General features: G+C 40.9%; 1 protein-coding gene across 2 annotated transcripts in view; it reads left to right on the top strand.

The window, feature by feature from the left end:
- nrg2b (neuregulin 2b) overlaps positions 1–23,038 on the top strand; it is a 52,396-nt gene that overhangs the window by 14,852 nt on the left and 14,506 nt on the right. For both annotated transcript variants that reach the window (XM_076738994.1, XM_076738993.1), the window contains exons 2-5: positions 10,303–10,465; positions 11,842–11,960; positions 12,942–13,065; positions 21,756–21,814. In XM_076738994.1, the coding sequence (XP_076595109.1) occupies positions 10,303–10,465; positions 11,842–11,960; positions 12,942–13,065; positions 21,756–21,814 (465 nt within the window). The remainder of the gene's footprint in view (positions 1–10,302; positions 10,466–11,841; positions 11,961–12,941; positions 13,066–21,755; positions 21,815–23,038) is intronic.

Here is a 23,038-nt window from a genome sequence, read left to right as displayed (position 1 = left end):
TGCTTATAATCCAATGGACAGTTTAGGTTGCAGTTTTATTGTTTACCTTTGTTTTCTCTTTCAAATAAATGTGACTAACCTGGAACACTTGATTTCAACTGATTGGACTCATTTTTAGATAATGTTGCTGCTTTCTGAGATCTCAGCATCATAATTCTTTAGCTCACAGCCAGGAGGACTTTAGTGTAATTGTTGACATCTACAAATGTCAGATCCTTGCACTCATCATGATAGCATAAATAAAAGTGTAGAAAAGATTTTAACAGTTGTCCCAGGGGATGAATGGTGTTGTCTTGGTGATGGTCTTGAAGTGATCTCATGAGATACTTTTTTAAATTTTTTTTGGCCTTTTTAAAGTAATAATCCGTTTTGAAGCAGAAATGTAAAGTTGTGTGTCATCTGCGTAACAGCAGAGACTGATAATGTATTTACAAATGATGGAACCTAATGGCAGCAAGATACAGACCTAAAAATTGGAGACCGAGGACAGAACCCTGAAGCACACCACATGAAATAAATCTCACCATCTTTGTTTTGTCTTTCAAAGCTGCAGTAGGACATCTTCTTCCATCACTGTCTTTGTTTGGTCTCTCAAAGGGGCAGCAGGACATCTTTCTTCTGTAGAATCTTTAGCTCCTCATGGAGGACAGATGTGATCAATGTTTCAATCCCCTTATCAGGAGAATTGTGTCTGTTAGTCTGCTTTACAAGCTTGCAGTTAATGGTGTGTGTGCGTGTTGAGGGGGGAAGGTTGATGGGAGAGATGAGAGGTGAGAAATGGTGGGGTGAGGGGTGGAGGATAAGAGATGGAGGAGGGAGAGGCGAGAGAGCAGGATGGATGAAAGCAGGAAGGGAGGCAGAGGTGAGAGAGGAGGGAAGATGGATGGATGTGAGGAGAGGAGAGGTGAGAGGAGAGAAAGAATAGAAAGTGTTGGGGGGAACAGGAAAGAGAGGAAAAGAAAAAAGATAAATGGAGGACAGGTGGGGCGCAGAATGACTTGCACACGACTCCCAGCCCTGAGAAAGAAAAAGCGGAGAAGGAGAAAGGAGAGACAGAGAGAATAGCTTTTCCCCACCGTTCTGCCCGCAAGCCCTTCATTAACTATTCATTACCAACTCTGCACATCCTCCCTATCTATCTATCTATCTATCTATCTATCTATCTATCTATCTATCTATCTATCTATCTATCTATCTCAACATCCTGCTTCTCCCTCCTTCTCCATATCCTCCTCTTTTCAAGACATACAACTAGCTCTTACACACATGTGCATAGTTTTGTGTGTGCGCATGTGTGTGTGTGTGTGTGTGTGTGTGTGTGTGTGTGTGTGTTTGTGTCTTTAAAAAAAACCTGATTTCTGTTGAATCTGAAGGGTGAATTTATACTTAAATAGATCTCACTGCAGCCAACTGAACAATGCACAACACCAGAGATGAGAGACAAGGTCAAGTCTGTGTGTGTGTGTGTGTGTGTGTGTGTGTGTGTGTGTGTGTGTGTGTGTGTCTGTCAGCATATGTGTTTGCGTGACTACAAAAACCACAAAGGGGAGGAAAGGAATGATTTATTGACAATCACTCTTGCAACCGCGCGCGCGCAGACACACACACACACACACACACACACACACACACATCACCAAGTGTTCTGTGTTTGCAACACACACACACACACACACACACACACACACACACACACACACACACGGACAGGTTGCCCTGGGCTTGGTATTGCTGCTGTGCAGAGGTTAGCTGTGTGATACTGCATGAAGGCCTGTTGTGGCTGCTATCATTCAACAACCAATGCTCATCTCTCTCTCTCTTTCTCCTTTTTCACTCTCTCCCTCCCTCTCACATTCTCTCTCTCTCTCACACAAACACACACACACAAACTCCCTCTCTCTCCCACTCTTTCTCAATCTTTTTTCCCCTTTCTTTCTGCCTTACATCCTCTCTCTCTTTCTCTATCTCCTGCTCCCTCCCTGGTTTCCATGGTGACAGCTGTGCGCTGCAGAAATCACACTGATCGGAGAATGAGATAGAAGGAGCTTCCCTCTTTTATACATGAACACACACAGGCACGCTCACACGCACATGTACACACTCAACACATACAACAAATGTAATACATACAGTATGTTTGCAGATTCCTCCATTATGACACACACACACACACACACACACACACACACACACACACTCAGTTTCCTCTCCACATGTCTTTGTACATTTTATGAATGTACTGTGCTTCTTCGCACACTAGCCTGTCAGCTGACTCACACACACCAGCACACACACACACACACAGCCCATGTGTGCAGGCATGTTGCTGGCCATGCCTTCTCAGGGTGCTGTACCTGCCTGCGAACACACCTAATTGGTTTGGCTTCCATATCACTCTCTGTTATTGGATCATGCTTAGCAAGAAATTAGATCAATTTTGTTGATGCCTGCTTTGCTGGACAGAGAGAGAGAGAGAGAGAGGGAGGAGAGGAGGGAGGGAGCATCAGCTGACCTTGAAAGAAGGACCTCTTGATGGAAGGCTGATGGGAGCGCTGGTCACGTGTGATTGGCTAGTGGAGCAGGCCGGTCACAGGCTATTGGCCAGACGCTGCTGTCCATTTGCGGCTCTCCTACCACCCACCTCCCCCACCTCTCTGTGCTCTCACTGAGGAATTCTCCCATCACTCAGTGATACAGAAGCCTTGGATCAGCAACTTACAGTGCACGCGCACACACACACACATACACGCACATGCATTCAATACACATTTAAACATGCACAGACAATCACACGTACCCATCAGTGCAGACAATAAAAAGCTCACGTGCACATGTGCATCACACATACTCACACATTCTCATGTAGGCACCCACACACACACATATATATACACATTCATGCACATTGACAGTGCTGTGGAAAATCTGTGTCTGTGTGTAAATTGCAGCTGCAGAATTAGACTTGTTATGGCTTGCTTGGTGCCTGTGGTGTGTGGGATGTGTGAATCTACTCTAATTGTGTTCGTGCACATGTATTTCAGAGTCTCTCTCTCTCTATGCATAACTGAAAATTGCTGTGCGGGTTTTGCTTTTTTGAATGTCTGCAGTCGTCAGAATATTTTCTTATCAAACTAAACCTCAACCTCAAACATAACATTTCCAAATTAAGTCAATTTAAAATGTATTTCTGTTTCATCCACAGTATTTTTTCCGTACTTGTTAGGAAGCACTGCTGCCAAAAATAGGCATTTTTGCAAAGATGGTTTGACAGGGCCCACAGGTTTTCTTAGTTGCCTTGGATGTTCTCCAGTCTAGTTATTAATGATTCCACAGGTAAAAATGTGTATGGAGGATGGTAAAGAAGGTTTCCCGTTTGGATTTTACAACCATTCAATGGTTGACATCAGATGTTAATGTTAAAGGCCATTGTTCTGGCAATAAGGTGAATTGTAGAGGTTTGACAGCCTTTAAAGGGTGTAGGTGATTCTGATATATTTGTGTTCATGTTGCTGATTGCTCATGTCTCTAAATATCTATATTTCCATCCCACAAATGATAAATATTTAACATTACACCCTATAAATCCCTTAAAAAACCCTCACTCTTGGCCAGTTGACAAATTGATACATCAATCAGTTCCTGTGCCCAATTTGATTTGATTCGATACTTTTTTTGTTTTGTTTTGCTTTGTGGTGCTCTATTTTTAAAGAATGAACTATAAGAATGAACTTTAAAATGTGATATGTACCCTCTGGCTAATTATTTACCATGTAGTGGGATCCTTGTGCTGTCTTACATGTGTTTTTTGTTAATTAATGCAGTGAAAACGAAGGTCTAGCCAATGAGGCACGATGGAAGCATCAATTGAATTACTTATTTAAAGCATCATCTGTCCAACATCCTAATGCACCCTATAGGTGCTAATGTGTTTCTGGCATAGAGTGAGTGGTTTTAAGACTTAATGGAGAACCCTTCACAGTAAATTCCTCCTCCTCAGCATTTGTGATTCGGTTTTGGAACATCAAGCAGCAACGGTAGAGTGTGCAGCAAGGTTGTTTATATGTTTTACAGCTTTTTAAACCTATGAGTAACTGTGATTAAAGATTCAGCCATTAAAAATAAATCAGTGTCGTGTAAGAACCTACCTGTCTTATATGAATTAATCATCACATCTAAAGTAAGCGAAGGTCTGTATTGATCGTTCATCTTTGAATTTAGTTTGAAATTAATGCTCTTGGCTATTAGAGTAGAAGGTCTGTGATGATTAATAGCAGTCGTGCTGATGTCTGATTAAAATAACTCCACAATAAACACACATATATACATGCAGGAGCATCTTCATTTCCCAGATTATTGCTAATTTTCATTGGGATCAATTTCAATTTATCTTTCTCATTAAAGGACAAACTCTTGAGGATGTTTGAATATCTGCAGTGACTTCAAGTATTATGTCAGATGTTGAAAATGGGTTAAAATTGGAGTGGGAATTTGTAGTGATTCTATCAGCCCAGCACTGTCGTGCCCATGAAATGCAGATGTCACATCCATGAAGGGTAATTTCCTTCTGGTTTTTAGCTACCATTCCCAGAATGACTGAGCTTCCACATTGCCTGAGGAGAGCGTCCCAGAGAGGGATGAGCTCATTGGTAACCATGTTCACCACTCACAGCTGCTTCAGGCTGACTTTGACCACTCAATTCCACACGTACCTGCATAAAAGCCTGACAGTCTCACCTCAGATTCACCAGGTGATGAGCCTCATCTGGGCGGTTGCAAAGTGGAGCTGCTGCAGTAATATCCATCTTAAAAATAAAGATAGTCATATTTTTCTTAAACAGGAAAAATATGTGCCAGTGGGGTAAAATAATTTCACTTAATTCAATCCAAATCATCTTGTTTTAAGGATTATATCCAGACCTAATTATTTGGAGACCTATTAGGATTCTTTGTTAAAGGACAAATCCCCCCAAAACTCATTTGGTTGGTCTTATTAGCTTCAAGGTAAGATGTAGATGACATTGTGAGACATTGTGTGTCAGGATATTTACACCAGGCTCAATACAGTTCAATTTGATTATATGATTATGATGGCACTGGTCATATCCCTCATTTCCTCCCTGTGGATATTTGCCTGAGGAAGATCTGTTGTTGGTCAAAACACTGCTAATAAAATCAAAAGGGGCTGTGGCTCCAGTGTGCAGGTACTCCTTGTACTGCAATAGATGTTAATAGCAGGAAATATTTTAGCTAAATAAAGCATAAAACAGTAAATGTCAGGTTTTTGTTCTCACCATGTTGGACTTGCATTCATACAAAAAAATGTAATAATCTCTCAGCTGAAATTCTGTGGCTCTCCTGTTTCAACCCTTCCTCTTAGAAATTTCATTTGCATTAATTTACTTTGTGAGTTACCTTTCATTAGGAAACATACACTAATTGCTGGCTGCATTGTGCTCACTGGCAACATTTTTTCCAGCCAAGGAAGTGTGCTGTTCTTGTACCACACAGAGGTCATAGGGAGGTATTCTGGGTCGGTGGTGGATCTTCAAAGCACGTGACTTTAACTCCACAGACTGGGGTTCACATCCTGAGTATTGTGTGTATTGGCTAAAGTGGAAGAAAAGGTAAACACGTCCTGTCTTATGCCTCAACCCTGCATAGACTTTTTCAATATTTAACCAAATCAGCAATCTTTCCCTAACCAACATAATCACCAAGTGCTCTGAGTGCTTAAACCCAACCCTGAAGATATCAATCATGCTTTCTGCAGATCTGTTCAGGTGGAACATTTCGTGATTTTGCCAATATGTTTATCAAAAATGTTCCCCCTAAAACATAATTAGAGCAGTATGAAAACGCATGTTCTGTTGCAGGTTAGCAATATATAAACAGAAGTTGTCGTAGACAGGCTTTAGTTTGCTTCATGGCAAAATGTAGATGGTACTGAAACATGTCAGAGTATTTCCAGCAGGTACAATAGAGATTAATAACAGAATGTGTCAGGTTTTAGTTCTTCTCTCCAGACTCACTATGTGGTACCCACACTGAACAGTCATACAGGGAGAAATATATCCTAAGGCAACAAACTTTACAATATTATCCTTCTTTCTCTTCTATGGAAAATATGAGGCTCTCCTGCTCTTATCATGTTATCACCATTGCTCCCTTCACTCCCATGTAAAAATCAGCAGCGTAGTGTAAGGAGTTTGGGCATTTGTTTGGGAATTGTCAAAAGAAAGTATACGTATAAAAGAAGTTATACGTAGGACATATGCAGTCAAAGAGGACCTGAGGACATTATTGCTTTAAAGTGTTTATCTTGCAGGGCTCAGGCCACACAGGGGGTGCAGCACTAAGAAAGAGAAGCTGTGCTCCTGCAAATGTAATTGAATTGACCACTTGAGGTAGTTTGAAGGGATTGTTTAATAGATTGACAGAAGGATGGACTGTTATTTAACTCTGGATGTATGGACTAACTGGCTGTCCTCTCCTTCTCCTCCTGTGTCTCTTAACCTCCTACTCGCGTGTGTGTTTTGCCAAGCTTTAGAAAAATATTCCAATCTGCAGAGACCTAAATTTCATTTTAACACCTCACTCCCTTTCTCCCACACATATTTTAAATGAACTCCCTGCTTTCGCACAAGTCACAACTATCATTCCTGTCTGGTTTTTAACTGGTTTCTGGTTTATCAAGTTGTGCTTCACGTTTCTTGTGCTTCTGTGAAATCATACAAATATGTTAACTGTAGTTTGTGTAGTGTAACTCGTGTCGTGCAGCACCTTGACTCATTCAATCAGTATCTTTTTATGTATGCACTTGACTCTGCTGTGTTATTTCTGTCCCCTCACTATATTTTCTCTCTTTTGTTTTGGTGGCATTTCTAGTTAATTTACTGTTGATTATTTCTAATGTATTTACTGACTGTGAAGCACTTTGTAACTTGCTTTTGAAAAGTGCAATATAAACAAAGATTATTATTCTCAGAGGTATTTTGTCATTGTGAGTCTAAATGTCAAATCTGTACTGCTGGAATTGGCCTAAAGTCGCTCCTCCCACATTGAAATCTCATCTCTTTTCCACATATGGTACATTGTTATTAGATTACTGTTCCCATGATTTCCGCATTGTCTTCTGCAAAATATCCACAGCAAAATGCTGAATGAAAACAGCAAGGAGGCTGCTCATTTCCCCATGTGAAACTGTTTGTCAGACTGAATTGGTGAGTTCTGACTTCATGCATTTTTGCCAACATAATAAACACACTGGTAACTCATCCACACAGAATGTTTCCTGTAATGACTTCCAGCTACTGCTGTCCTCAGCCTGATAGCTTTAATGCTGCGTTCATGCCATGTTGGATTTACTATAGATATGTCGAGGCATGAGGTTATTCTCACAACAAGGTAGTTTGTATGATATTTCCTCCAACCTCCAAGGCAAAGTTGTTTACAGCTGTTCTGAGCAGCCACAGTCGAAGGTTGGACGAACAGCCGACTGTCATTAAGAGAGGGAGAGACATGAGATCATTTAAATATGCAGATAGTGGTGCACATTTTCAGAGATTCTCTCCTGGGAGGCATTCATAATGTTGCACAAGGTTGACAAGGGACCAAAACAGTGTCAACAATGAAAAAAGAGAGCTAGTAGACAAATTAAACCCTGGCTCCTTACTCACCACACAGCTGGCCAATCACAGCGTGAAGTGGGTGTGAATGTCGGATTCTTGTTTCCAGAAAGTTACAGAAATGGTCAGACACAGCTCCCTCTAATCCGACAACAAAAAGGTGTAGAGGGACGGGGTTTCCGAAGCTACTGGACCGTCCAATAAACATTTCTGATGGAGTGTACTTGTATCTTTTGTCTCCACCAACTCCTGAGACAAGCTCCTGGCTCTTTAGCTAAATGCTCTGCAGTGTTCACCAGCTTGCCACTGACATTGTCTGCTGAGTAGGTAGTGGAGAGGCTTTTTTATTGTAAACAGCTGCCTGCTGTGTCTCTTCTGCATCTGGCCTGGAAAAAGAAGGGCTCTCATGTTGTTTTCAGTGTGTGGTTTCATCAGTCAACTCAAGCACAAGCCAAGACCAAGTTTAGTTGAGCTGAGTCAAGATTCAACCGTGGATCTAGTCCTAACTGATGGTGTGGCATCTGGACCCTCAGAAAAGAAAGTGTCATTGTCAGCTATTTTGGTAGTTTCAAGAAATTACCGAAATAGCAGGCAAATTATTCCAAAAAAATCTATAATGACAGTGACACTCAGTGCTATTCTTAAGCATAACTCATAACAAGTCAGGAGCCATGGAGAGAGAGAGAGAGAGAGAGAGAGAGAGAGAGAGAGAGAGAGAGAGAGAGAGAGAGAGAGAGAGAGAGAGAGCGCATCTGGTGATGTTGAGATGATTTACTTTGGTGTGACGTGGAATTATACATCAACAGCGTGTGTCGTGTCTGTGACAAGACTAAATCTCACAAAATGTGAGAACTGGATTTAAAGATGTGCTGCTTGTTCTGTTGTGAGTCTAAAAATCCTACTTAAATCCTACTTACATAACTGCAAGCTGCTTGGATGGTACTTCATAGAGGTTCTCCTTTTTTACCTCCATCCTGACTTTGCCCCCCCCCCCCGCCCGTTAGCTTCACTCGTGTGATTTAAGGAGAAGGTTAACGTTAATGTTGCCGCTCTGAATAAATCCCATGAAAAGACTGAAACCAGCCATGCTTGCTCGTCTCTCACCACCTTCTGACTTTCGTGTCTTCTGCTCTGTCAGAAGCACATTTGTTACTACTGAAGATGTAAAACAGGTCACAAATATCTAGCTTAGTTTTTGGTAAGGATTAAGTGATTTTCTGAAATACTGTAGTTTTTAGCAAATGTTACACAAACAGGAGTAAGAAGTGCATTGGTTGCAGACTATTTTTGGTGGCGGATTAATACACGTTTGGTGTTCTAGGGAGCATTTATGAGCTGCAGGACAGTGTTTGTGGGACTGAGTCAAAATGAACTACAGTGTGTGTGCGTTCATGATTATAAGGGAACATGTCACCCTGTGCGACAGTGTCTTATTGCCTGATCACTTTATTTACAAAATGGAGCTCTGTGTAGATGACAATGAATAAGAAATTGCAGACTTTGGCTACAATACTTGTTAGCAAGATACATGAATTGCTGGTTTTGGTCTTTTCATCTGATTTGTTCACAGTAAAGAAAACAGGAAAACCACCATCAGCGGATTATGCAGAATGCGATACGATATTCAGCCTGTTGATTTATAGACCCAGTGCGTCTGGTTGAAGCTTACACATCTTCAGGATCAACTGTGGGTATATGAGGAGTAAATGTAAGGATGCAGCAGTGCTGTGAGGAGCTGTGGGCCTGTACAACAGTTGCCTCACAGCTGATCAAGCGTGTCCCATCTCCTCAACTGTGTGTGTGTATGCAGGCCCACGCATGTGTGTTAGGCCCATGTTTGTACGCTAGTTGCTTCATTGCCGTGTGTGTGTGTGTGTGTGTGTGTGTGTGTGTGTGTGTGAGTGTGTGTAAATGGTACAAGATGGTGCTGAGTTGTCTCTTTGCTTTAGCTTCTGTGTGCGTGTGTTGCCTGTGCTGATGTCAGTGATGCAGTCTGTTGTAGTTTTTAAGGAGAAGAGAGAAAGAACGAAACTCTCCTGAGACTGATGAAGCACACACATGCACACACACACACACACACACACACACACACACACACAAACACACACACACACACACACACACACACACACATTGCTCCATAGTGAAAATCTACTGCAGAGAGTTTCTGAGGAACATTTTTTTTCTCTATAAGCTTTCAGTTTGTCTTTGCTTTTCAGGATTCAGACCATACCTAACTGCTTTTCCACTGTGTGTGTGTGTGTGTGTGTGTGTGTGTGTGTGTGTGTGTGTGTGTGTGTGTGTATTTGTGTGCACGTTTATGTGTGCGTTGTATCATTGATTTTCCTCCATTCTTGAGCCATCTCTCATGTGAACTCTGACCTCTCGCCTCAGGTTTTGACCCCGACTGAACCATCACTAACAGATTCTCATCAGCCGCCCACATTAACACACATACACGCACACACACACACACACACACACAGTCACAGACACATATACACAAAGACACACAGGCTTACACAATTAAATGGATAGATTAATTGAATGTCTGTAGTTAATTTCAGTAATGCAAGCTTTGATTTTCTTTCTCCACTCCCTTCCTCTCATCTTTTCTGCCTCCACCTCTCTCTCTCTCTCTCTCTCTCTCTCTCTCTCTCTCTTTCTCTCTGTCCAGCCTCTGCTCCTAAGCTTCGACTGATGCGAGGCCAGTCTCTGATGGAAGGGGACAAGCTGTACTTGAAGTGCGAGGCGTCGGGGAATCCCAGCCCTTCCTTCCGCTGGTACAAAGATGGACATGAGCTTCAGAAAGGCAGAGACCTCAAAATAAAGACCAACAAGTGAGTCTGTCATACTGCATATTTGTCTAAACATTCTCACTTGTGTACACTAAGAGGTTTGAAAATTCCCAAAATCCAGACAGATGACTGCCTCCTCAAACACATGCTGTACATACTACAACGGCTTCTGATACACAGCTCTGTTTTGGTGACACTGGGCAACTTCACGACTATGTTTTAATAGAAAGTTGGACTTCAACCTTCTGTTTCCCTGACTTCTGTTTCTGTTTCATTTCATTCATCAACAGACGGTAAAAGAGCATGAAAGTTTAAGTACAGATTTATTTTAATACGATGCCCACATGCCCATACGCACGTCGAGAAAGTTCATCAGAGCCAATCTCAGGCTTCAGAAGTTGAACTGAGTAAATACCTTTGTCTTGGCAGTTGAGTGCAGCTATTGCTTGTCCTGACAGCAAACTTACATGTGACTTTTAGGACATACCCCTCCACCATGGCTCACCAAGGGAACAGTGTGGAAAAAAAAAACAACAGTTTTTACAGTTTTTACCAAAAAGATTGAAACTTTGTAAGACACCCACTTTACTGGGCTAACTGAGACTTCTGAAGCCTAAGATAGGCTCTGGCTGAACCTTAAAATGCGTTGTTACACAGAATGAGGACTGTGGATTTTGGCTCTTACAGGAAGGTATCACCTCAGGATCAGTATGGAGAGGAGGATGTACAGATCAGTGACTTTCTCGATGTGCATATGCACATGTAGGCATTGTATTAAAATGGACTTAAAACTGAACTTTACAGTGCATTTCTGTACAGCATTTTGTTCCTCATTTCTTGCAGTGTCTTTAGAAAGGCATTGCTTCCAGGCCAGTATGAAGAGGAGGAATGAATACACTGACCAAAAATCCAAATTTGTATGTGCACAGTGAAATTTGGCTGGCTTTCATTTTGTACCTCTGACACACTGTTCCCACCATATCAGCATATGTTCAAAAGCTGTGATTTCAGAAGTCTTTGTCTTATTTTTGCATTGGTTACATCACACAGATGCTAATTCAATGTAATGTAACGTCATTATAAAGATTTTTGAGTCATCACCTAGTTTTAAGTATCTGTCCTATGGTTTGTGTTTTCAGTTCATTTAAAGTCGAGTACAGCCCCATTTCTTAGAATCACTTCCTGTATTCCAAAAGATTAGGTTTAGCCTGTTTCTGGTTTGACTTAATACTCGTCCATTAGCTTTGTTGGCCAGTCACAATGAACATGTGGTTTATTGCTCGTCTGGCCTGGAAACAAGAATTAAATTTCTCATCCAGACAGATGTCTGCTGCCTTTATTTGAAATAACAGTAACTGATTCTGTTTTTTATCTGCTCTGTATCACTCTCTCTCTCTCTCTCTCTCTCTCCACTGAAGAAAAAACTCAAAGGTACAGATCAGTCGTGTCCGTGTGGAAGACTCTGGCAACTACACCTGTGTGGCTGAAAACTCACTAGGACAAGAAAATGTTACGAGTATAATCAGCGTGCAGATCTGTGAGCAACGACACATCAGTGTCTATCTATCTATCAATCTATCTATCTATCTATCTATCTATCTATCTATCTATCTACGAAACGAAATAAAATGATTGTCATGAAGATCACTTTGAACTATTACAGCACACATATGTTGTACAAATGCCCCTTACATGCTTTGCTCTTTTTTTTTCATAGAGAGTTTTTTTTTTTTAATTTCTCTCTCTGAAAAACCTAAGACATGGTACTGGGGTTTTCAGTCCACTTCCTAAGATCAGTGGGTATCTACTGTTGTACTGGCTGGCTAAAATTTGATCACCCTCTATTTTAACAAAAATATGAGCGCTATTATTCTGTCATCTTCCCACAAAGATCTGACAGCACATCTATGGAGCTTTTCAGAACAAAATAGAATATAATAGAATCTTATTTGTTTATTATAAAATGCTATTTGATTTCAAAGATGCAGGAGTCTTATGAAATCACAAACTTAATTTGTTGACTGCGGTCAAACTGGGTTAGGGTTAGGGTTATTCTCCAGCTCTTGTATCAGACTACTTTACAGACTGTTGAAATTGGTCTAGGGAGAACCCAGCAGTTACAGAACAGGGAAAACAGAATAATGGATTATATTACTCATGGATATACCCAAAAGTTTCAAGTTTCAAGTTTGAAAGGAAGATGACAGACGTGCGTTGGGGTTTGGGGAGCAGGTGTATCCGTCTGAACCTGACTCTTTCCACTCACAAAACCAGCAGCTTTGAGCTGGAGAGCTGCAGCGAGCACAGGAAAGTGACTGATGCCTGCCCAAAAAGTAAATAGATTTGTCACACTAAGCTCTTTGAAATTCACTAAGGAGCTCTGAAAGGTATGTGGCATAGTGTGGTATGATATGTAGTACTATGGCTGCCATAAAATTTGAACACCTTGTTATTTTAACAAAGAGGTGACATTGAGATTTTTTTGCATGTGTTCCCTGTCTGACTGTCCTCCTTGTAGTGACCACCACCACCCCATCTCCAGGTGTGAGTCATGCGAGGCGCTGCAATGACTCGGAGAAGGCCTACTGCGTCAATGGAGGAGACTGTTACTTCATACATGGTTTTAATCAGCTGTCCTGCAAGTAAGTTGGTTGCTCTGTCGGCCCCCGTCCCCTCAGTCATCAGTGTGTGGTCGCTCCCCCCTGTCTCTCCTCCCTCCCTCTCTCTTTCTGTCTGCCACTCTGTCTCTCTGGTCTCAGACTGTGTCGCTGGTCACTGCACTACCTTGTGCTCTCTTCCCTAGTTGTATGCTCCCCACATACATGCACCTGCAGCCCACCTAGTAGATAACTGCATGATATCTGATGTCCACATGCACTAAAAATTTGTTATATCTTCAGTTTACAATGAATGAGGTTTGCTTGTGACAGCAATACCTCAGAAAAGGCTTCAGAAAGTAGTGAAAAAAAAGAACAAGAATGAAAAGTTAAACTGTGGTGTGTTTTGCATTATGAATTTCTAAAATCCAGTTTTTACAAATTTTTTTAATGTTCAAAATGAACACCAGTGAATTTCTTTACAATTTTTACGCATGTGATTAACAATGAAAGTAATGAGCACAAAGTATTTTAGATGAGCCGTAAACACTGGTGGCACAAGTTCCACCTGTTAGCAATGTGCTAGTGGAACCCAATGGAAACTATTAGCATTAGCATTCTCATCGGAATAACTGTAGTTTTGTTTTGTTTGTTTTTTTTCAGTCAGTATGCAGGGTGGGGGTGGGTTTATTGATCTTATATGCAATAATATATGGTTGCAGTTCTCAGCAATTAAAAAGCCAGATTTTAACAGTTTTTATGTTCCATCAGACAGTAGAGTTGACGAGAGTTGAAGTCTATGCTAGGCAAGCAGCTAACTTGTGTAACATGGCAGGCAATGCAGAGCACAGTATTGCTGAGGAGAACCTCACAGGCATGAAAAGTTAAAGAGGACGTTCCGCTGACGTAGTGTACTCACTGCTGTCTCTGTTGTCGGTCACTCTCTTGGCATGTAACCATGAAACACTTTGCATGCTGGGGTAAAGCAAATAGGACGGAGGGCACAAGACCGGTTTAAATATGTCAAAATGTACAGTCATTTGCACGGTCCTTAAGTTTAATTATTCCACTTATTCAACTCTCAGTGAGGCTGCACAGTTAAGTCAGTGTTAGCCTACATTTTATGGACATATTCACTGTCTCCCCCATCTATCATATTGTTAGCAGCCATGCTAGTTACTTACCATAATCACGGTATTGCTAATCGCTATAGCTAGCTGCAAGTAGGCCATTAAATCTACTTTAACTGTACATTCAGATACACTCTGACAGAATCAACCAATAGTTGAACATTGCCATTAATGAAACTGGTCCCTAGTGAAGTATTATTATCAATTAAACTAAATCTGATAGATTGTTGATACTGATGATTTGATTTTTAACAGTGAAAAGTCTGAGTATCCAATTTACTACTAGATAGTTGGCCAGTGATTTATCTGTAGTTCGTTCGCGTTTGTTAAGTTGACCATATTCATGTGATTGTGGGAAAGCCAGCTAAATAACAAAACTGTTTGTCAAAGATGAGGCTGCATGAAGCTGATGCCTCATATCATCTCACAGCGTTTACTGAAAAATAACTGCAACAGGACAAGTCACACAGCATTTTTTTTTACTAAGGCATGATCAGAAATAAATATGATACTTGCATATTTAATGCATGTCCATCTGTTTTGAAGTTGTCTCCCTCTGGTGCTGCTAAACAGATGACAACAGTACTGTCGTTTGATAGTTCCCTCTTCGTCAACTTACTTGCAGTTAATGCAATTATTGATGTCAAAGCATCATTCTTGTCCTGCTCTCTTCCTGTAGAATAAAACTGTCTGCTGCAGGTTTCTCTGTGATTGTGTAGAGCTGACAGTTGGTTTTATGCCGTGGTGTGCTTACATGCTGTGTCAGCCTCACACTTCCAGGACTTGAGAGTCATTTGATGCACATTTTAATGGAAGAAGCTACCAAACCCACATCATGCCAACAATGCCCATTTTTTCATTGTTTGTTTTTCAGCTTTTATGTTGTGACAAGAATCCCTGTAGCTGCTATGTTGTTTTGCAGCTGACACTCAAGTTTTGGATGTCAGGAGCTCACACACACACATGAACATCCCACAGACTCAGAGCAGCCTGCTGTTCACTCTGAAAACGTTTAGCAGGTGCTTGGCTTCTGTATAGGGATGACGTGAGTAAGATATACACAGCTCAGGCATGACAAACATTGGCCTTCCAAGCATCTCTTTCCCTTTCTTCCTCTTTTTCTCCTTTTCTCTGTGTTTGTGTCACCGTGTTTTGTGTTGTACTGCTAGAGAGGAGAAAGGACAAACTGTTTTGCAAACTAATGGTCACATTCATGGCAAGCTGGATCTGAAATATAGTAGTAGTGATGGCATAACTGTTTCTGCACCAACGCGGCAGACCAGGAGTGGTTGACAGGGTTCACAGCATGCTAAAATCTGTAATTCTTCTTCTGCTGTTTATTTGAAATAAACTGTTTACATAAAATGCATCGCTTCCTGTGAGTGGGAGGATTTTTCCCAGGGAAGAGCTACCAGACTGGTAGGTGTTTAGAACAGCAAGTGCAAAAAAATTTCATGAACTGGATATTAGATGAATCACTGCTGTGTTACATCAACTTTTTTTTACAGAGAAAAACAGGCATTTATTTATATGAACATGTTACAAATGACAGTTCTAAAAAATACAATGAAACAAGGATCATATGCATCATAACAGCATAATTAGAACCCCAAAAAACCCCAAAATGTTCTTAATGTTGGCAAAGTAGTCTAACAGCACCACCCTGGCTACAAAACAGAGGCATCTTATAGCTTGTAACATCTTACGTTAGTGTAGTAAAGGGTTGAGATGGCATCATCATCATCTGGTAACGTTGCCATCCGTTGGTACACATTAAATGGTACAGTTTGCTAGTGGCAATCAAAGCTCTGTATCAACCTGATCTATGACAAAAATCTTTGTTCTCCACTTAGTGAAATGAATATTTTCTAACGTGGAGGTTGTAATCCTTCAGTACCAACTTGCCATGCATACTGGGTCATTTTAGTGATGTGTAACAGACACTTCCCCTGACGGTGCGGATAACAGATGGCGTGTATAGTGGTGCATGATCAAGAGCTTTGTTGTTATGCTTCCTGTACGACTGGATGTATCAGCTAGAAATGCATCCTTAGATCCTTTGGTGTGTGTTCCAGATCTACCGTCTTTGTTTCTTCATTTTCATCTCTTTATATATCTCTATCCCTTGCTTCCCCTCTTCACTCTCTCTCTTTCCCTCTCTCCCTCTCTCCCTCTCTCTATAGAGAGAAAGGCAGGAAGCCTTTCTCTCTATCTCACATCTGAAATACCTTCCGGTCACTGCTGAAGGATAAATCAGGATTTTTTTCATGGTGCTGACAAGCAGAAAACTTTGTTCAAGAGGGTGCATATAGACATCACAAGTTGCGTATATAGCAATTTGGGACAAAATGCAGGATTGTACAACCTTCTATGCATGATTGTGCGACATATGAACAAACTGCATATTTCAAGAGGTCACAGCAGCCTAGCAAGGTAGCAACAGACTAGCCAGCAGTTTCCAGAGAGTTACTGTGGCTTCTCAGCTCTGTCATCCTTTGTTGGCCTGTCTGTTTGGGCCAGTGGATAACAGGATGTAAATAAGACCACTGTCTGTAGACTGTCTGCTCGGCTTGTTCACTTCAGAGATATGTAGACCTCTCGCTCACGCTCACACATGATGCCACTCACGACTCTGCACAAGAGCTGCAAATCAGTGCACTGCGTGGCACTGGCAGGCAGCAAAAAAAAAAAAAAAAAAAAAAAAAATTTAATATCCCTGAAATTCGAGGTGGTATTTGCAAGCTCTTTTGTGCCGACCATGGAAACGCATAATCTCCTCTTCCCTGAAGGGGAAAGTAATGCTGTACTGCAAAATGGAGTCTGTAGGTTAAAGTGGAGGACAGCACATACAGAAAGGCACCCTGGCTAAATCAGAGTGTGGAGGTTAAAGTGGAGATCAGCACATAGAAACGTGCCCCCTGGCTAGCTGTTGGCAGTTAAAGCTTGATGCGTCTTGCTTACTCAGTGTTCCTTTGAACCTGTGCTATGGTTGTCTGTTTAAAGTTGAAGATCTGATTCTGATTAATCTGAACTTTGTTGCTAAACTCCAGTCTGGCCGGCAGCAGAAAACATTACCCCACGTATTCTGAGCTGTAGGATAAAAATGCCATATTTCCCATTAGAATCAATAAGGTTCATTTAATCTAATATAATCTACAAATGCCATGAGTGATATTGATGCCTGAACATAATTTCCATGGCTGTGTGTGTGTTTTGTTTCTCTTAAATTTGAGGAGTCTTTGTCGAATGCATACAACAAAATGAATCGCAGGCTTTGCTTTCATTCAGATCAGATGTAACAAAAGGTGTGCTTGCTGGTGCTCGTCTCAAGGCTGAAAAAACAGTACAGTTGGGGAAAAAAAGGGAAAGCAAGCAGGGGTGGATAAGTAAAGGGTGGAGAGAAGAGGGGAAAGGAGAAGCACAGAGAGAGAGAAGAGGGGAAAGAGAAAAGAAATGATATACAGTAAAAGCTCTGTCGGCACAGGGCTGCTTCTGCTCGGAGTGTCTCCCACCTCTCTCTCTCTCTCTGCTCTATTTATAACTCTATGGGAAATTGCTGAGTGGGCTCTTCTGAGGGTTTTTGCTGTAATTGATTCAAAATGCAAGTTGTCTCTTTAGTGGTGAGAAAGGGGAGAAAAGGATACCCAGTCAGTTATATGGACAGTATATGTGTGAGGGTTAGACAAAGTTCCTTGCATTTTAAACTGGATGAATTTGTTGACCAGATACTAAATCACTGTAATAAAGACAGTGTGGTTATTAGAGCCAGAGAGCTTCTGCTCTCCTATAATGACTGTAATGGGGCCACACCCATAATAAAACGGTGTAGTTTATCAATTGTTGTGATTCATCTTGCACAGTATAATGTGCACTGCCTTTGGATCAGATTTTCTATAACATGCCTATTTTTAATTTGACTGCAGTAAAAGCTGATCTGCTATCAGTCAAGAGAATAAAAAGATAAAATCCTTTATGCCTGGCTGGGTGAAAGCTGCCATTATAACACAAAATTCAAGACATTTTAGAATTTAAAGCATTTTTCTTGAAACTATTTGTCAATACTTAACATCAAATATTTTGGACTATGTGTGTGTGTGTGTGTCTGTGTCAATTTTCTAGTTACTGTGATGCAGTGAGGAGCCTACTTGTTAGTTTCAGTGTTGTGAGTGTGATGGCTGATGCCAGAATATGAATCATATTCAGCCCCTGGTATCACTGACAGCTCGCCACCCATCCAGAAACAAAACACCACATTCTGCAGCTGCATGTAAACTGTGGCTGTTATTTATGCCTGAGAAATACCAAAACCTATTCCAACCATTTTCATGCTCACACACTGTGGAGGGCTCTCTCTCTCTCTCTCTCTCTCTCTCCAGCCCTGCCTCTTAGAAATTATATTTTATATACAGCTAATTTGCATTCGTAATTACGTTGTGCTGACAAAACGTAATCGCTGCCTGCATTATGTTCACAGTCAACATTTGTTTGAGTGAATGAAACAGTACATTTTCTGTAGTGTGCACGACTGTGACACCAGAATCCAGGATCATGTCCAGACTGTGGTCAGGCAATAGAAGCACTTTGGTTAAACTTGGAGAAAGATCGGGATTTCGGTTAAATGTCAATAAAAAAGCCTTTTGTCTCAAGTAACTACTGACATTTTCTGTGTTAAAACAGACAATATTCTTTCCCTAAAACTGACCAAGTGCTGTCAGTGCCTAAACATATAATCAAACAGTTGAACTATGCTAAAGTCAGTACGATAGGATATTGCAAGATTGCATATTTTGGAGGAAAACAGATGAAATACGTTAACATTTCCTCATTATGTTAATACAAAACATAATTCGGTCAGCATTACGGTTCCCTCAAAACGTGTTTGCTTCAAATTAGTTCTATGTAGAGGTAATATCTAGGTAATGCAGTTCCACTCTCTATGTATGTATGTGTGTGGCTCTTATATTTCTATTCTTTTACTCATTCCACTCATTCTTTTGCGTCTGTTTGGAAGGTCACTTTGACCAGTCCTCATTCTTTAAGGCTCAGTTTACAGGCTTCATTTAGGGCTTTTGATCATTAAACATTTGAGATGGGTTACCAGGTTTTCACACAGAAGACACAAACACACCATTACATTGAACAAGGATGCTGTTTTTAGTGGACTATGCCATTACACACTCCTAAGACACTGCATATGCATGACTGTAGAGGACACATCACTTTGATTTTCTGCAGGGTTTTAGCGCCCCAAGTGCAAAGCCAGTGATACTGGATGTTTGTTTACGCCTTCCATATCCCATCTAGTTTTTTATGTTAAGAAGATAATTAATTTAGTACATTAAACATGTCAAGTATTTTAACACTGCATTAAAGCTGTTCCAATCAATATTTTGTATCGAATGGATCAAATAGCTCCTGGCACCCGAGGCTGAATCAGCTAATATTGACACTGATGTTAGCTGCATGGCTAACCAAGCTAACTAGCTAACAGCAGCTACAACATGTATGCTATCTGTCCAACTGGAAACGTTGCAAACCACACTGGTAACATTACTGGATTCCCTGTCATCAAACTGGCCTCCTTTGATCTCAGAGGCTGTGTTTGATCCTGGTCTGGCCCTGTTTGCTGGGAGGCTGCTGAGCCTGGTACAGTAAGCAGCAGTTAGCAGTAACAAGTAAAAACACCTGCCCATCAAGAAACGCCATAGTTGAGGCAGAGCAGCCAGAGGACATCAGAGGGAAAACCAGAAAATATGTTCTCCATAAATACAGTATAGTTTCACCCATGTCAGTTACCGACATTATAAAGAGGTCCAGAACCCAGAAACACTCGGTGGAAACCTTTTCTTTCCACATCCATGGCAGCGTGATTAAAAATCAAGAAAATGTTTCATTGGATGCAAATTTAGCATACGCCTCCAAGTGCAGGATGAGTCATCAACATTTTTTAATAATTTTCCAGTTAATGACAAACTCTAAAATACCATCAAGAATACCTGCAAAATTACTTTTTTGCCATTTGGGCAAAATACAGCTGTATGCATAACATATAGCACAAAAACATATGTGATAAACACTCAAACATTGATTTTGACTTAAGGGAAACTTTAAGCTCAGTGTTTGAGCTTGAAGTTGGTTTCACTCTCATACTGTAGTTCTTCATCGGTCTTATTTCCAACAAAGGTAGTAATCTGTTTTCAGCAAAAAATTCACTGTACGCTACCTGCTCAGCACTGAACAGCAGACAAACACAGAGACTAGATGGAGTTGGTGGAGACCAAAACAGAGCTAACAGAAGAACGAATGTTATCATACTTATTTTCAATCATGTTGCTCTGTATCTGCTAGATATGTAAATAGGCAACTAGTTGCTAACGAGCCTTATTAGCCTTAAGGTAATAATATGTCATTGTTGTGTTTAACACTTTTGTATTCCACTTGGCCAAACAAAAACTATTATTGCAGGTTTCTACATTTTTTAATCATAAGGCGACAGAGAGACTCTACTTCAAACTTGGACCTTGTTGTTGACATGTGATTAACATATCCTACCTAACATAACAGTCAATGAACATGATATTGCTACTGTAATGCTCATCTGCTCTACTCAATTGATTTCTTAATCTCGAATAATGTCAGACTCTTGAAAACATTCGTTTGAATATAATTTACTCACCCAGCGTACTTGCCAGAGAATTTTTTTCTCCTCTTACTTTTCTTCTGTTTTCTGCGATTAACAACACATTCATGGTGTCTCTCTCCCTGTCCCTGGTGTACAATCATAGACTTTACACTGAGATGACATCATGGGGAAAACACTTTCATGGGTCTGAGAAAGTTTCCCAAATATTAAACAGCAGAGAAGATCAGTATAAATTGACCTTGTCTGCCATTTTACAGTCTTTATAGTTTTTGCAGACATATTTTATAATGGAGCTCAAAATAATGGATGTCTATTATAAATCAGACTTACTTACAAGTTCTCCTTTGCTTTGCTTTTCTATTTTGTACATGGTTTAGGTCAGTGGTTAAGAAAGGGATGCAATCAATGAGAGCCCATAATCTTCTACAAGGCAATTGTGTGTGTGTGTGTGTGTGTGTGTGTGTGTGTGTATGTGTGTATGTGTGTGTGTGTGTGTGTCTGTGTGTCTGTGTCTGTGTCTGTGTGTGTGTGAGCACTTGTGTGTGTATCTGTCTTTATATGTGAGAGGGGTTGGAGGTTAACAGCTGTACGTTTGACCCCTCCTACCTCCTGCACCACCATCACATGACCCTCATGACTGTGATGATGTCTTAACTGTAGCAGTGATGTCATATTGATGGCGGTGATGTCACGGTATGCAGGTCATCTCTCTCTCTCTCTCTCTCTCTCTCTCTCTCCCTCTCTCTGTAGTTGGTGGATTGTGCTGTTTCTAATCCCTCATCTCTCTGCTCTCTTATGTCTCCCTCCTTCCCCTCCTCTGTCTTCTCCCCTCTTTTCTCTCTGTCTGGCTTTGTGTTCTTCTCCTCCTCTCTTGCCTCCTGTTTTATCCCCTCTCTTCCCTCTGTATCTTTAACCCCCACCTTCCTCCCCAACCCCTCTGTGTCTTGTTTTCCCTCCATCAGGTGTCCCAATGACTATACGGGGGACCGCTGTCAAAACTCCGTCATGGCCGGTTTCTACAGTATGTCCATTTGCTCTTGTCTGTCTCCTTCTCACTGAGATGATGCATGCTACATTGGAGGGGTTGGGTGTGTGTGTGTGTGTGTATGTGTGTGTGCGTGTGTGTGTGTTTGCAAACCAGTTCTTATGTTTCATGTAAGTTAACGAGGAGTGTGTGTGTGTGTGTGTGTGTGTGTGTGTGTGTGTGTGAGAGAGAGAGAGAGAGAGAGAGAGAGAGAGGATGTGAGTTTGCATGCCTCTGTGTCCACCCCTTCCTCTCCCTGTCTCCCCTGTTTCCTCTGTGGTGCTCCTCTGGTCACCAGAAACAAACAATCAAGATATTTTATCATTCACACATGAGCTATTTTTCACACTAGTTCATCTGCTTGGAATCCTACTTAGTGCACATGACATACTGGATACTTGACCTAGAGAGCAGCTGAAAAAAAAAAAACAGCCCTAGAATTGGCAACTCAATAGTAAGGACATTTTTATGGTATGTGGACTTTTACAGATTAAAATGCAATACTTTGAAGCTGTACGCAAGGTACTTTTTACTGCAGTTTGATCAAGTGAAAAGCACAAAAAAGAAAAAAAAAAACAGAAACAGAGGAGACAGAGGATTAACACAATTAAGCAATACAGGAAGTTGAAGTTATTTGATTTTATTGGAACGCTTCTGGATGGTCCATTGGTGCTGCTGAGATTTCTAACAGTAAAGAAAAAAAAGGCTAAACTATGTGGATAGAAACTATTAACTTCATGTTGTAAGGCCTTACTCCATGCTGCCCCTCTCTTATAAACAAAGAGAAACATCTTTCATTGCCGTTACTTTTTAGAGTAGAGTACAACTGGCAATTGAAGGCTTTAGAATGGACAACAATGTAAGTCTTTCTGACATTGTTTTGGACAGCTGCCAGTCACTGCTAGAAGCTACAGTATGTAAAAAATAAAGCAAATAACTGGACAAATGAATGAGATTTAGAGCTAGAACATGCTCACATTTAAAGTTTTAATGGAATTGGGGGGCTAAGGGTCTCGTTGTGAAATTGATTTTCATATTAGTGGAGTTTCTTGATGTCATGTCAGTGGAGTCTGTCCTGAACTGAGGGATTAGGGTTAAACCTACAGGGGTGAATGCGATAATCTGTTGTTTTCACTCTGAGCATCCATGGATCATCTGAGAAAATCTCCCATTATGGCACGTGGCTAAATGCTGCTTGAAATGTTCTAGGTTTGACTTCTT

Source organism: Chaetodon auriga, chromosome 9 (genome assembly GCF_051107435.1).
Source record: "Chaetodon auriga isolate fChaAug3 chromosome 9, fChaAug3.hap1, whole genome shotgun sequence".
Lineage (NCBI taxonomy): Eukaryota > Metazoa > Chordata > Actinopteri > Chaetodontiformes > Chaetodontidae > Chaetodon > Chaetodon auriga.
Note: the sequence above shows the minus strand (reverse complement) of the source record. Positions and strands in the feature narration are given on the sequence as shown.